At 38.7% G+C, this 15,600-nt stretch overlaps 1 protein-coding gene across 2 annotated transcripts in view; it reads left to right on the forward strand.

Moving 5' to 3' along the window:
* Nucleotides 1-874: 874 nt before the first annotated feature.
* The window catches only part of LOC150081743 (eukaryotic translation initiation factor 4E-like), a 221,544-nt gene continuing 206,818 nt past the window's right edge, over nucleotides 875-15,600 (forward strand). The window contains exon 1 of one of the 2 annotated variants that reach the window (XM_090379610.1): nucleotides 875-1,091. In XM_090379610.1, coding sequence (XP_090235736.1) covers nucleotides 1,050-1,091 — 42 coding nt within the window. In that variant the 5' untranslated portion in view covers nucleotides 875-1,049. The remainder of the gene's footprint in view (nucleotides 1,092-15,600) is intronic. The other variant, XM_090379608.1, reaches the window with a different exon arrangement.

The following is a 15,600-nucleotide window of genomic DNA, read 5'->3' on the forward strand; positions in this document are numbered from 1 at the left end:
GGCACACCCAGGGTCCTGAGCTGGATATCACCATTCTTCTCTTTCTTGGTGATTTCCTTCTTATCTCTCTGTCTGTCTCTCTCTCTCAGGGTAACTCGGGAATTTTTTATTTTGCTGGTGCAGCATAAGCCACAGGCTTCCTTGCATCATATAGCTAATAATAATAATAATAATAATAATAATAATAATAATAATAATAATAATAATAATAATACAGCGTTATAGGGGGGGAACATTTCCTCAACTAAGCATCCCTCAGCTCGATGACACAAATCAATCAGAAAGAAAACGCCTTCACAATAATCACTCAATCACAGAATTCGACCGTACACTCAAACCGTTCTACGACAACGCACACTGCAAAGAGACAGGCGTTACCCAAATAATTTAAGTATATTAATAATTATAATACTTAAACTTTTGATTATAATTTTTAAGATTTTTTGCAAATTTTAATCTGTGATTTTGATATCATTAAACTGTGATTATTGCAGAAATGTGTGTTAAGTAATATAATAATAATTAGAAAATGGGATATTTTTTCCTGAGCTGTTTTTACCTGTTACCGAAATAAACATATCGCCAATTAAAAAATTTTCGCGCTTTTTTTTAACAAAAAATTATTTCTTTATTTTGAAAAAAATCAGTACAATGCAAAGTATCCATTACAGAAATGTATCCAGGGATTTCCTGTTCGTTTAAGCCTTGGGATCCGTAGAATACAGTTTTGGAACCACTGCTTTAGATTTTAAATCTTTCTCGTTTAGGGATTCCATAAAAAAAAAAAAAAAAAAACCACCTACTCCTCCAATGAATTTGATTTTCAATAAAAATTATATTCACCATCAGATGTCGTCTTCGACTGTTCTGTTCTGTTCTTCCTTGGTTAGATTTGACGATGGAATTTGAAGATTGTTTTGTATGTGTTTAAATGTTACTGCCATTGATTCAAAATTAAATTTGTTTAATCCGGAAAAAAAAACAAAACAAAAAACTATTAACATATATTTAAGTGACACAGTTCTATATTGTATTAGTAATATTCGAATATGGAATATAACGCCGCTTTAGGAAATAAAGTTGAGGAAAACGTGAGTATGATTTATTGCATATGGAGAGCTCTGTGTTATTGGTGTTATTTAAAAAATTTCGTAGATGTGGTTCAGACAGCTCTTTGAATTCGAAATTTTTTAGCTTCTTGCACCATTAAGATCTGCATCTTTCTGAATTTACTTTCGGTTACTGATTTTTGGAAATATTGTTCAAACAAGTATTTTTAGAGGACATTTCAAAGTCCACAAGTTTGTTTAATACTTAAGAACTGTCGCTTAAACTAGTGGTCTTAATTACGGGAGTCTGTCATATTCATTTTCTTGCTGTTTAAACTTATTTGTTTATTATTGGTAGTGGCAATTGATCCAAGAAACCTTATATAGCATTAGCTGAACCTTTCTCTTTATATATGTAAATGTTGTGTATTATAGTTAAAGGTCATTTTCTAGCTGTTTAGCTAAAGGGATGTGATATTAGGAAGGTATTCTAATTACTTTCCTAATTTCATTCCCTGTTAGCTAAGCAGCCAGACAATGATCTTTAACTATAATACTTAACATCTGCATAAAAATATATATATATACTGTATATACTTACCAACTCTATCTATGCAGACAGTCACAAGTTAGGCGAGTAGTTTCATGAAGTTTACTTATACAAAAACCCCACAAATAATATATATATGTTATTTGTGAGTATTTATAATATATATATATATATATATATATATATATATGTAATATTAGCATTAGTAGAGGCATATGATACAAGAAAGCAAGTTTATATAGCATCAGCCAAAAAAAAGACGCCTCCAATTTCATCCATCCATACACTCAAAATGTTTCTCTAGTTCTACCTTGAACTTATTTAAATTGTTGACCACCACTACATCAGATGGAAGTTTGTTCCAACTATCAACCACCCACTGGCTAAAGGCAAATTTCTGCACATCTATTCTACAATTGTCTTTCCTCAGTAAGAATTTATGTCCCTTCACGTGAGTAATATGACCAAGAGGAAGAATCCCATTAGCATTGAGCTTGCCCAAACCATTCAAGGCCTTATACACCTCAATTAGATCACCTCACAGGTGCCTAGTTTCCAGAAGCTGCAATTTTCAGAACTTAACCCATTCTTGGCAACACCAACCCTTTGTTCTACTCACCAATCTCATTTCTCTTCTCTGTATTTGTTCCAGCAGCTCCCCAACTTTCATAAAATGAGGCCTACACACCTGTATAATGTAAGTATAGGGCAATATTTCTTACAGTACTCAAGGTGTGGCCTGAACATTGCCTTATACAAGGGGACAATCACTCCCTTATCCCTGTTAGCAAAATTCCTGTACACACATATATATAGTATTTACATATGTATATACACGGGTGTTCAAAGAAAGTGCATCACCCCTTAAAATTGTAATTGTCGTCCGAATAATGTAAGTATATGGCAGTATTTCTTACAGATTGCATCTGATAAGATTGGCATGTGTAGGTGATGATGTAATATTGCATCAGCTGTTACTCTCAGCTATATAAGCATGCTCTGCAAGAGTTGCAGTCATTCCTTGCTTATGTCAGGATGGCGAGTTACAGGCAGTTGATGCCACAAAGAAAAGAGTGCTATTTTTGCTTTACGTGAGGAAGGATGTTCTTCCTGTCATATTGGGTATAGTGTCTTATAATCAGTGGAAAGTGAGTAGATTTCTTTCCAAATTCAAGAACACTGGTTCTGCTGATAGGAAAAAAGGAACCGGACGCAAACGAGTCTCTATGCCAAAACAGGACTGCGTTTTGAAGCTCTTTTCAATTAAAAACCGTAAAGCTTCTTCGTCTGAGCTGAAAAGAGAATGGGAAGAACATACAGGAGTGGTAGCAAGTGAAGTAACAGTAAGAAGATGTCTCTTCAAAAATGGACTTGTAGCCCATCGTCCTAAGAAGAAGAACCTTCTCACACAAAAAATTAAAAAGGCCTGATTAGTGTGGTGTAAGGAGCATGTCAAATGAACTCCCGAGCAGTGGAAGTCAGTTATTTTCTCTGATAGGAAGAAATTCAACCTGCATGGCTCTGATGGAAGACAAACGATTCGCCATAGATGTGGTCAAGAATACCATCCAGACTGTGTAATGTCTAGAGTGAAATTCCCTACCAACCAAATGATATGAGGGGTGCATTTCGTATTGCGGAGTAGGTCCCCTGCAATTTATAAAAGGTTCCATAAATGCCAATGGATACCTGACTATATTGGAATGCAAATTGCTGCCAACCATTAGAGACCATTTCAACCTGCCAAATAACTGCATCTTTCAGGATGACTCTGCTCCATGTCATCGAGCAAAAAGTGTAAGTAGGCACTTCTGTAGTTACTTTAGCTTCATTTCTGCATTAGAGGTTCGAAAGTAATGTGTTTCCATTTGTTACAGGGGAAAAATGGTTGGAAGAACGGTTCATTACAACTCTTAGCAGGCCAGGAAACAGCGAGGACCTGAATCGTATAGAAAACTGTTGGCATAGTGTGCAATCTGCAGTTGCCAGAAAGAAATCAGAGACCCTTCGTAAACTTCAGGAAGCCATAATTCGTGTGTGGAACCACGAACTATCAGTTGATTATTTTCAGAAATTGATCTTTAACATTAACATTAGTAGAGGCATATGATGCAAAAAGGCAAGCTTATGCAGCATCAGCCAAAAAAAAAAAAAAGAACCACTGCCATTTCAACCCACCGTTCGTTCGAAAAATCTGTCCAGCTGAACCTTAAATTTATTTAGGCTATCAACTTCCACAACAAGGGATGGAAGTCTGTTCCACCAACCAACTATCCGCTGGCTGAAGGTAAATTTCTGCACATCTATCCTACATCTGTCTTTCCTCAATTTGAATTTATGCCCTCTCAGGTGATTATTCTGAGCAAGAGGAAGAATCCCATCAGCATTGAGCATACTCAAACCATTCAAGGCTTTATACACCTCTATCAGATCACCTCGCCGATGATTAGTCTCCAGACACTGTAATTTGCAAAACTTAAGCCTTTCTTCGTAAGAGCAACCCTTTATTCCACTCACTAATCTTTTTGCCCTTCTCTGTACTCGTCCCAGCAGCTCTACATCCTTCTTGTAATGAGGCCTCCAGACCCGTATACAGTACTCAAGGTGTGGCTTGACCATTGCCTTATACAAGGGAATAATCACCTCCTTATCCCTGCTAGAAAAAATCCTGTATATCATTGACAAGACACCATGAGCTACTCTTGAAGACCGTCTGCACTGCTCAGAAAACTTCATATCTGCCTGGACAACCACCCCCAGGTCCTTTTCATATTCTACCACTGTCAGTGTAGTACCACAGAGTTAATACATTGCTCTGGAGTTACTGTTTCCCATGTGTAGTACTTTACATTTGTCAATGTTAAACTTAATTTGCCACCTCTCAGCCCATCTGCTCAACCTTTCCAGATCCTGTTGCAGCAGCATAGCATCAGTAGTGTCCTTAACAACCCTGCCAACCTTTGTATCGTCTGCAAACTTGGACATTAAGCTTGATATACCATCATCAATATCATTTATAACTACAGAAATTACAATGTAACCGACACTGATCCCTGAGGGACTCCACTAATAACATTAGTCCACGATGAGCAGTGTCCATTGATTACCAATCTGTCTTCTCTCCCTCAACCATCCCTTTATCCATACCAGCAATTGCCGAGTGGGTAAAGTACCTGCCCGGCAACCCAAAGGTCGCGGGTACGATTCCCGGCTTGGATCAAAGTACTACAAAAATCTTGGGAGGTGCAATATGGCCACAGAAGCCGATGCGCCAACAACTACCAAAAAAAAAAAAAAAAAAAAATACCAGCAATTTGTGTGCAATGCCACACTGCTCCAATTCGTTTCCATGTGCAACAGTATCAAAAGCCCTTCTAAGATCTAAATATATAATATCAAAGTTATTCCCTGCATCCAGTTCTTTTGTGACTGCATCATAGTATCCAATCAAATTGGTCAGGCAAGACTTTCCCCTTAACAAAACCATGCTGTGTTTGAGCTATAACACAAGTCTTGTCTAGATGATCCTGCAGTGCTTCTTTAACAAGTGCCTCCATTAATTTTCCTGGAACAGAAGTTCAACTCAAGGTCTATAATTACTTGTCAGACTTTGATCCTCCTTTGTGAATTGGGGTCACATTTGCATATCTGCAGTCTATGGGTACCTCCTCTAAGTCCACAGAAGCTCTCATAATTATGGCTAACTGTTTGCTTACTTCCTTTGCTGCCTCCTTTAATATAACTGGATAGATCCCATCCACCCTGGGTGCCTTTTTTATGTTTATCCTCAACAATTTCTCCTCCACTTTCCTCTCAGTTATTAAAAAATCATCTAGCTCACTGCCAGAGTTTACTTCACCTCTGGTATTCCCCTTCCAGAATAACTCCTCATGTGTTAATGTAGATGCAAAATACTCATTTAGTTTGTTAGCCACCTGAGCAGGATCCTCAACTGTTGAACCATCAATATCCAGTGGACCAATCTGATTCATCCCTCCTTCTAGACTTTACATAGGTAAAGTACTCTTTTTTGTTTTTCTTTGCATCCTTTCTCATAATCTGCCTTTGCCTGCCTAATCTCCTTTGTGACTTGGTTACAAACCAGCTTATATCTATCATAGGCTTCCATGTCACCTATTAATCTATATATATACCATCCATTTTTTTTCTCTGCCCTATGTCTCATTAGTTCATCTGACATCCATTTAGGCCTAAACCTTGAGCAATATTTCTTAGTTGGTATGTAAAGCCTATTAGCTTCCAAGATAGGTTTTTTGAATGCTTCCCATTTTGAATTTGCTGTTGGTAACATCATCAGTTGGTCCCGCTGTATAGAATTTAAATACTGCCTCAGACCATCGTAGTCGCCTTTACGAAAGCAAAACCTTTCCATTTACCCCTGATGGTAGTTATCTCTTTGAGTAAATCCCACTTCAGCACACTGTGATCACTTCCACCTAGTGGTTCCTTTATCTGCAGATTCTTAATGCATCAAGAATCTCTACTGATAATCAGATCAAGAGTATTACTGCCTCTAGTTGCCTCCCGAACATGCTGATTTAGAAAACAATCATCCAATAAATCCACAAAAGCCTTGCTAGTGTGTGAGTGACCAACCCACAAATTCCATTCACTATCTGGGAAATTAAAATCCCCCATTATAAGACTCTCTGATATACTGGCCCACTCTATTTCCCAGTTTCTTATTATACTCATCAGAGTCATTAGGCCTATAACACACTCCTACTCTCAATTTTGATCTCCCAATGCTTATAATATAAATTTTTAGTAGTTTACTCCAACCTTGCTTTGAAATAATAAAACAAAAAACAAAATTAATAGTTTAATAACTGGTATTACTAATTTACAATAAATTACTATTTACAATAAGTATATAAAAAGAAAAAGAATACCATAAAACACAATAAAAATATACAGAATTAAAAGTGCTAAAATCTGAAGCTTTCACAGGCTCTGCCTTCTTTCTCAACAGTACGCTTTATTTTTGCAGTGCAATCTTAAATAACTGCAGATTCACGGCTCATGTCACGTGATTCAATGATACGTGCTTTGTTCTCATGCGTAACGCAACCGGAAGTGGCTCGGGAGCATGTCCGGTGAAATCGTTCATCCCCTCCAAGAATCAGTCTCAAAGAGGTGATGAATCTGCATACCCCTATTTCGATTAATGTTGCTCCCAATAATGCTCCACCACGGCTGATTTCGCATAATTTGCATTCCTTATTGCCTTCGTGTGCTCCCCCAGACGATCCTTTAAACGCCGTTTTGTTTCCCCCACATACCTTCCTCACAATCCGGGCACTTAATGCTATAAACGACCCCACTTACACTTTCTTTTGGAATGGGATCTTTTACTTGTGACAACACTGTGTGCAACTTACGTCCTGGCAGCTGCACACACCGTGTCTGATGATCCCGTAGTACATGGGCTATTCGTTCGGTTAGACCCAGATAATAGGGAATGTATGCGGTGGCTATCGGCGTAAATGCCTCACCTCTCCTCTGTTCTCCTTTGATATACTTACTTATATTCCTCTGGGGAATCATAAATAAGTATATCAAAGTGGGATCATAAGAGTACCACACCTCAAACTCTCTTTCTTTTTATCCTCGGAGGTGCTATAATGTGATTTAGCCCTGTCTATTAGTGCTGTAGTCACATTGTTCGTATGATGGTTGGCCTGAGCTGAATTATAGTGTGAATACTGACCTTTACACATAGGTTTTCTGTAAACCCTAGTCTTTAAACACGGGCCTTCTCTGTAGACCAACACATCCAAGAACGGTAAAACCCCTCCTTCTTCCACCTCCAGGCGCCTTCATAGCCAGGTGGGAAGGAGCAGCAGTGCGTAGCACACGCTTCTTGATTAGTCCGGGGTTTGAGCCCGTCACCACCAAATATGGAGGATGCGGAAAGGTCAGGGAATGACCTCCGCATATCCCGGAGCAATATGGCCTTAGTTGCTAATGCTCCTAAAATCCAAATAACAACAACAATCTTCCACCTCCGAGGCTAATGAAATCCAGACAAGGACAGCAGCTATTTTAAGTCAAGCAAAGAAAGTTCCCTCCAATCTTAACATTAGACAAAAATGAGCACTTAAAGGTCTCAGGCAGGAGGATAATATTGTAGTTCTACCAGCAGACAAAGGCAGGGTAACAGTGGTTCTTGACAAGGTGGTGTATTTTAGTAAGGCATTGGATCTTCTGAATGACAGAACAACTTATAAGATTATGGGCAAAAATTCATTGTTGAACTTGGCGTGTCAGGTTAATAGGATGGCATATCATAGGATGGCAGGTTAATAGGATGGCATACAGTTGACTTAAGAATAATAAAATTTCTAAAGAACGGTATTGGTCATTGCATGCTACGGGAAGCCAGTTACCGAGGTTTTATGGACTGCCTAAAATGCATAAAGTGGGTGTTCCACTCAGATCCATTGTTTCGTTTATAGGCAGTCCCATATATGCATTATCTGGTTTCCTGGCCAAATTGTTGGCATCGATAGTGGGGCTCTCTGAGTTTAGTGTTAAGAACAGCAAGGATTTTGTACATTTTATAAGAGAACAATCTATAGAAGAAAATGAAACCATGATATCTTTTGATGTGACATCTCTGTTTACATGTATTCCAATTAACCATGGGGTACGTTGTGCACACATGGCCTTACAGAAAGATGTCACCTTAAGTAGTAGGACTCAACTAGACGTGGAGGATATTTGTAGAGGTATAGAATTATGTCTATCAAGCACCACTATGGTGTTTTGTAACAATATGTATAAGCAGGCTCACGGGGCAGCGATGGGCTCCCCCATTAGTGCAGTTATTGCTAATTTGGCGATGGAGGAGCTCGAGGCTAGAATATTTAGTTATATTGTTCTCCGTATGCATCCGTGGAAAAGATATGTAGATGATATGTTCTCAATTATTCGAAAAGGGAGTGAAGATGAGGTTTTGAAGTTTCTTAATGGCTTCTCCCCATTTATACACATTACCTCGGAGGTGGAAGAAGGAGGGTTTTTACCGTTCTTGGATGTGTTGGTCTACAGAGAAGGCCAGTGTTTAAAGACTAGGGTTTACAGAAAATCTATGTGTAAAGGTCAGTATTCACACTATAATTCAGCTCAGGCCAACCATCACAAGAACAGTGTGATTAGAGCACTAATAGACAGGGCTAAATCACATTGTAGCACCTCCGAGGATAAAAAGAAAGAGTTTGAGCACGTCACGGCAGATCTCCTGAGGTGTGGCTACCTCTAGAGGATCATAAATAAGTATATCAAAGGAGAACAGAGGAGAGGTGAGGCATTTACACCAATAGCCACCGCATACATTCCCTATTATCCGGATCTAACCGAACGAATAGCCCCGTGTATTACGGGATCATCAGACACGCTGTGTGCAGCTGCCAGGACGTTAAGTTGCACACAGTGTTGTCACAAGTGAAAGATCCCATTCCAAAAGAAATTGTAAGAGGGGTCATTTATAGCATTAAGTGCCCGGATTGTGGGGGAAACAAAACGGTGTTAAAAGGATCATCTGGGGGAGCATACGAAGGCAATAAGGAACGCAAATTATGCGAAATCAGTTGTGGTGGAACATTACTGAGAGAAGCAACATCAAATCTCCCCGGACGAAGTTACTATCATCGACTGGGCGCATAGGTTTTGGGACCGCAAGTGGCTCAAGAGCTTGCGGATTAGTTCCATTGGGAGCAACATTAATCGAGATAGGGGTATGCGGATTCATCCCCTCTTTGAGACAGTGATTCTTGGAGGGGATGAACGATTTCACCGCTCTCAAGCTCTCAAGCCACTTCCGGTTCCGTTACGCATGAGAACAATGCACGTGTCATTGAATCACGTGACATGTGCCGTGAACCTGCAGGTATTTAAGATTGCACGATTGCAAAAATAAAGCATACTGTTGAGAAAGAAGGCAGAGCCTTCGAAAGCTTCAGATTTTAGCGCTTTTAATTCTGTATATTTTATTGTGTTTTATGGTATTCTTTTTATTTTTATATGCTTATTGTAAATAGTAATTTATTGTAAATTAGTAATACCGGTTATTAAACTATTAATTTTGTTTTTTGTTTTATTATTTCAATGCAAGGTTGGTGTAAACTACTAAAAATTTATATTATGAATATGTCCAACCCCAGAGGCTTATTTCAACAACAAAAAAAAAAAAAGTCCCAATGCTTATGTTACACCAAACTGACTCGACACTGCACTGTCCAGCGATGTCAACTGGCTTTACTTCCTTGTATTTTGTTTTTCTGAACTAATAGCATAACCTCTCCTCCCTTCCTATCCTGTCTATCCTTTCTGTACACATTGTACTATCCAAATTCCAGTTCTGCATTCCTTATATCTGTGTGACACCACGTTTCTGATATCCCAACAATATCTGCCTTTGATGTTTTGAGCAATACCTCAAATTCATCGAATTTATTTAACAAACTCCTATCATTGGTGTACACGCAAGTATACATGCACCTGTTCCTATTCTTAGCTACCTTAACACAACCCATGTGTTTACTTGTACCGCAATGACTCCCGGCAGTCTCCGAAATACCCTGCATCATGTTTTCCAGGCTGCTGCTCATTCCAATAGAAGCATTGGAAGAATCACTTTCACCTCTGCCAGTGGTTATTGTTAACCTATTAGTCCTTGTATCCCCCCAAGCTAGCATTTTTCCGACCCACTTAACACTGTCTCGATAGCATCAGCAAATATTCTTGCACCCTTTCTATTTAAGTGTATCCCATCCCTGTCTGTAAACAAGTACAGACTAGGCTGAAAAAAATTCTACCCCTTGAACCTTGCACAATCTTTCCAGGACCAAATTGATCGACAAGGCTCTCATCATATACTGCCTCCTATCGTATCTGGGCAGAATTGCAGACACTTTCAAATTCAACCCTAATTCATGGCTTTTTTTTAACAGTGACCTGTACTTGTTAAGTAATTCCGCTGGTCTCCTACTCTTAATATCATTAGTCTCCAAATATCTTGTCAATGCCTTGACGGTGTGCTGTTGTTATTAGGGCCAGAGGCGGTTCAATTAAATATTAGTTTGCACCTGGTGAACTTCTCATTTTGTTTTCCATTTAAAATGATACACTGAATCATTTCAGCCATAACTGTTGTGTTTACCAAAACTGTTGTAAATGCTTTACAGCAAAACTGTTGTAAAGGTTGCAAATGCTCATTTTGAAATATTTTGAGAGCACTTGTCAAATATTACTTAGCTTTGCCTTAACTTAAATAAATATCTTTTGTTTATATTTCTATTTGTGATGCTACTCATTAATGTAACATACCATTTCGAAAAAGGATCCTAGGTAATACACTTTTTTTGAACACCAATGTGTATATAGTATATATACAAAGTATATGTGTGTATATATATATAGGGAAGTGAAGGCAGATTATGAGAAAATCTTTGGCAAAGGATGCAAAGAAAAACAGAAAAAATTTCTTTACTTAATGAAGTTTAACCTTAACAAATGTAAAGTACTGCATATGGGAAGCAGTAACCCCAGAGTAACATATCAACTCTGTGGTACTAAACTGACAAGGTATGTATAAGGTATGTTCGTACTACACTGATAGTGGTAGTGAATGAAAAGGACCCGGGGATAATTGTGCAGGCAGATATGAAGATTTCTGAGCAGTGCAGATGGTCTGCAAGAGTAGCTCATGGTGTCTTGTCAATGATATACAGGAATTTTTCTAGCAGGGATAAGGAAGTGATTATCCCCTTGTATAAGGCAATGGTCAGGCCACACCTTGAGTACTGTATACAGGTCTAGAGGCATCATTTTAAAAAAGGTTGTAGAGCTGTTGGAACGAGTACAAAGAAGGGCAACAATATTAGTGAATGGAACAAAGGTTGCTCTTATGAAGAAAGGCTTAAGTTTTGCAGATTACAGTGTTTGGAGACTAGGCACCTGCGAGGTGATCTGATTCAGGTGTATAAAAGCCTTGAATGGTTTGAGAATGCTCAATGCTGATGGGATCCTTCCTCTTGCTCAAAATAATCACCTGAGAGGGCATAAATTCAAATTGAGGAAAGACAGTTCTGGGATAGATGTGCGGAAATTTGCCTTTAGCCAGCAGGTGCTTCATTGCTGGAACAAACTTTCATCTGTCATCGTGGAAGTTGATAGGTTAAATAAATTTAAGGAGGAACTGGACAGGCATTTGGAGGGAATGGTGTGATTTTTTTTTTTTTTATTTTTGGCTGATGCTGCATAAGCTCATACACTCGTTTTCTTGTATCACATGCCACTACTACTACTACTACTATGCATGCTATGGCTGATATTGGCTGCCACCAGTGAATATCCTGGGTGCTGAAATTAAAGCGTGAAACCGGTGATGTGAAGAGAAGACCTGGATCAGGTCGTAAGAGAATGACTATGCCTTCCCAAGATTGATATTTGAAACGGCTATGCCTTTGTAATTGCCATGCTAGTGCTCCTGATCCAAAACTGGACTTTGAGATGGCTTATGGTGTTGAAACAAGTGCACGAACTATCCATAGATGGCTTTCGGAATGTTGTCTGCATGACTATCGGCCCAAGAAGGAGCCTTTGTTGACCCAACAAATGAGGGCGAAGCAACTTGCTTGGGCTAAAACGCATGTTTCATGGACAAAAGAGCAATGGGATACCATCATTTTTTTCTGACGAATCAAAATTCAGCCTGATGGTTTTGATGGGAAGCAATATGTCAGAAGACGAAAATTACCATCCAGACTGCATAACACTGAATATAAGTCACAGAACACTGTGGAATGTGACTGTAAAGTTCCTCGCCAGTCAGATGGTCTGGGGATGCATAAAAAGCAAAGGGGTGGAGCGAATTAAATTTGTTAACGGAACGGTGAATGCAGAAACCTACACTGCAATCTTGTTATTAGGGATCACCGCACATACATCCAAAACTGCGTTTTTCAACACTACTCAGCACATTGCAACACCCCAAAATTCTTAAGTTTTATTCTATTTAGATTTAATGATGAATTTGTCTTCTTGTCTCACAAGGCTTAAAACATACCTACACCCAGTGCTTTTTTTTGTAAAAAAATAGGTGCCAGTACTGATTCTTTACTATCAGGAAAAATTGAAAATTAAAAGGATATGAAAAGTACTCTAAAATTTTTTTTACTGATATTGTTACTTTAGTAAGTAATGTTTTTAAAATAAGAACAACAAGTTAAGTTTATTAACACAGTTTATTAAGCATAAATTTATTATTCAAGTTTATAAAAAAATAAGTAAAATGTGAGTAAAATAAGTAAAAAATAATATATAAGTAAAAATAATTTCATAATAAAGTTTTTGTAGAATATTCTTAATAAAAGTTTCGAATATTTTCAATTTTACTTTTACATGCAACAAGATATGACAAATGTAACACACTAAAGAAATCTAACTTTGAATTTTTTTGAATATGGCCACTGTACGGGAAAAGGTTGGACATCACTGCAGTAGAAGGTGGGCCAGAGCCCATTGGGAATACACCTTGATCTGTTCACTCTTGACTAGCGAGACTCCTCCGTATGTGGGACAGGTAGTCGGATAGGTTTTATCAGGTACCACTAAGTTGTAGAATGCTTTAGCTCTCTTAATTCGCACAGCAGCACTAATTGCCTAAATTGCCCGAAGGCCAGAAATGCAAAAAAAGTGCGTACCGAGTTAATTCTCTCCTAACCGTTCGCTATATGAAAATTTTCTTCCCTCAACGGAAAGTATTTTAAATGTAACTTAACATCCAAGGGGAATTCAAAATAATTAAACAGAGGTCTGACTGAGTAATTTAGAATTATAAAAATGTTTTATATAGAAAATATCTTAACAATAGACAGTAAAAAAAATGCAAATTTAGTTAAATAATTTTAAGCTTATTTGAATAGTAGATAAACATGGGAAAAAAATTTCGGAATATTACAAATTTCGGAGTGCACTGCATCCAAATGTCACACGTCACTGTTAATAAAGGTGCCGGTACGCCATACCGTTGCGTACCGTCCCAAAAAAAAGCACTGCCTACACCAATGTTTTCCCTCGTTTTTATCCCCTTAAAGTGCAGTCATACCTCAGAAATGCTGGTATTACAGTGTTGTACTGACCCTACAACAGCCCAGATTTGAACCATATTGAAAATTGCTGGTACATAATGTCGTCTAAAATTGCTCAAAAGAAGCCAACAAATAAGATTCAGCTGCATTGTAAGGGTGTGGTACAATGAAATTTCCAACTGTATATCCAGGAGTTGATTAACTCTATGCCAGATTGTTGCAAGGCTGTTATTGCAGCTTGAGAAGGAACAACAAATTATTGAGAACTTATTTTGCTGATTTACAGTTCATAACACTATTACGTTAACTTGTCATTTCAGTTGTACACGTAAATGCAATAAAGTGTATGTTTGGTTGTCATGATTGCCATTTGCATGATTTCTCGTATTTTCATTAATTACCTTTGGGAAGATATTTATGGTAAATAGATATTTATGGTAGATATTAGGTATATCAGGTGGAGTCTTTTTATTGGATTTCATTCACTGAGATATATATCGCATCTAACAAATGCATTTCGAACATTTCTGCAACCCTTGGTCCTTGAGGTTGTCACAGATATTCTCTCAGATATGCCAGACAAGCTGTACTTGCTGATGGGAGTCTGAAACACTGATGGAACTGATATTCGGGTGACATTCAAGTCAAGTAGACCCAATTTCGGAAAAGTCCGGATGGTCTGTAACAACAGCCAAATCCTCTGCTTGTCACGATGGTGGGACTGTTAGTAATCCTGGATATAACCTCCATGCACAAGCACACTGTGGGTGACCACCAGGTGTGAACCAACTTAAGCAGGGGTCGAGGTGTGGCACCCACACCACATGGAGGAATGCCGCTCCTCTATGTTACCAGGCAGTACTAGGTGGTAGATGACTCTCATCAACCGGTGCAATATCACCACTTTGCTTATTGGAGGCTTGAAGTGGTGGAACCCATGTTCAGTCTCTAGAGCTAAGTTCCGGTCAACCCTTCCCCATCTCTTCCATCATGCAGTATGACTGATGACTTTTGAGGATATGATGAACATCATGGTGAGATCCAATCTTCCTTACATTTCCAGAGTACAGCTCTAAAAACGGTCATCATGCAGTGTTTGTGATTGATGACTTTTGAGGTTATGATGAACATTGTGGCGAGATCCAATATTCCTTACATTTTGAGGGTGCTGTTCTAAAACGATGTTCGCAGGCTGGCTGCTAGTTAGTACACCAGACCGAACCTATTGGTAACTCTTAGGAGGCTTCCGGATCAGCTAGTGTATAATAAAAAAATAAAATAAATTTTCTGTTTATACTCTGGGACGACCAAATGATCAGAGGAGTTCACAAGATAGACAGAATACAAGAAACAGCACCGTATTCAGCAGTCACGGGCTTGAACCCCGGTCACTCAAGGCACGTCTACTTATGCACCCGCGCCCCTGACCACTAGGCTACGGCAGCACATAATCTTGCTACCTCTACTCTGCCAGATAGTGACTGGAGGGAGTCCGAGTAGTGTGTATGCAGGGGGCATTGTTGAGGCCACGTTATGTCAAGGATCTGGGTATATTCTTACTATGTGTATGCCATATCCAAAAACTTCGTTACTTCATTCAGCAACATCCCACCCACTTTTTCTTACTATCGAATACACCATGAATTGCCGACCGGGCTAGCCGAGTGGGTAAAGTACCTGCCCGGCAACCCAAAGGTCGCGGGTTCGATTCCCGCCTCGGGCTTGGATCAAAGTACTGCAAAAACCTTGGGAGGTGCAATATGGCCACAGAAGCCGATGCGCCAACAACTACCAAATCAAAAAAAAAAAAAAAAAAAAAACACCATGAATTGTCAAAGTGATAGAGCAAGCTTATCTGCGAAAAGATTTAAACCTCCCAAACACT

Source organism: Mastigoproctus giganteus, chromosome 8, assembly GCF_048544385.1.
Source record: "Mastigoproctus giganteus isolate SK-2022 chromosome 8, ASM4854438v1, whole genome shotgun sequence".
NCBI classification, from domain to species: Eukaryota; Metazoa; Arthropoda; class Arachnida; order Uropygi; family Thelyphonidae; genus Mastigoproctus; species Mastigoproctus giganteus.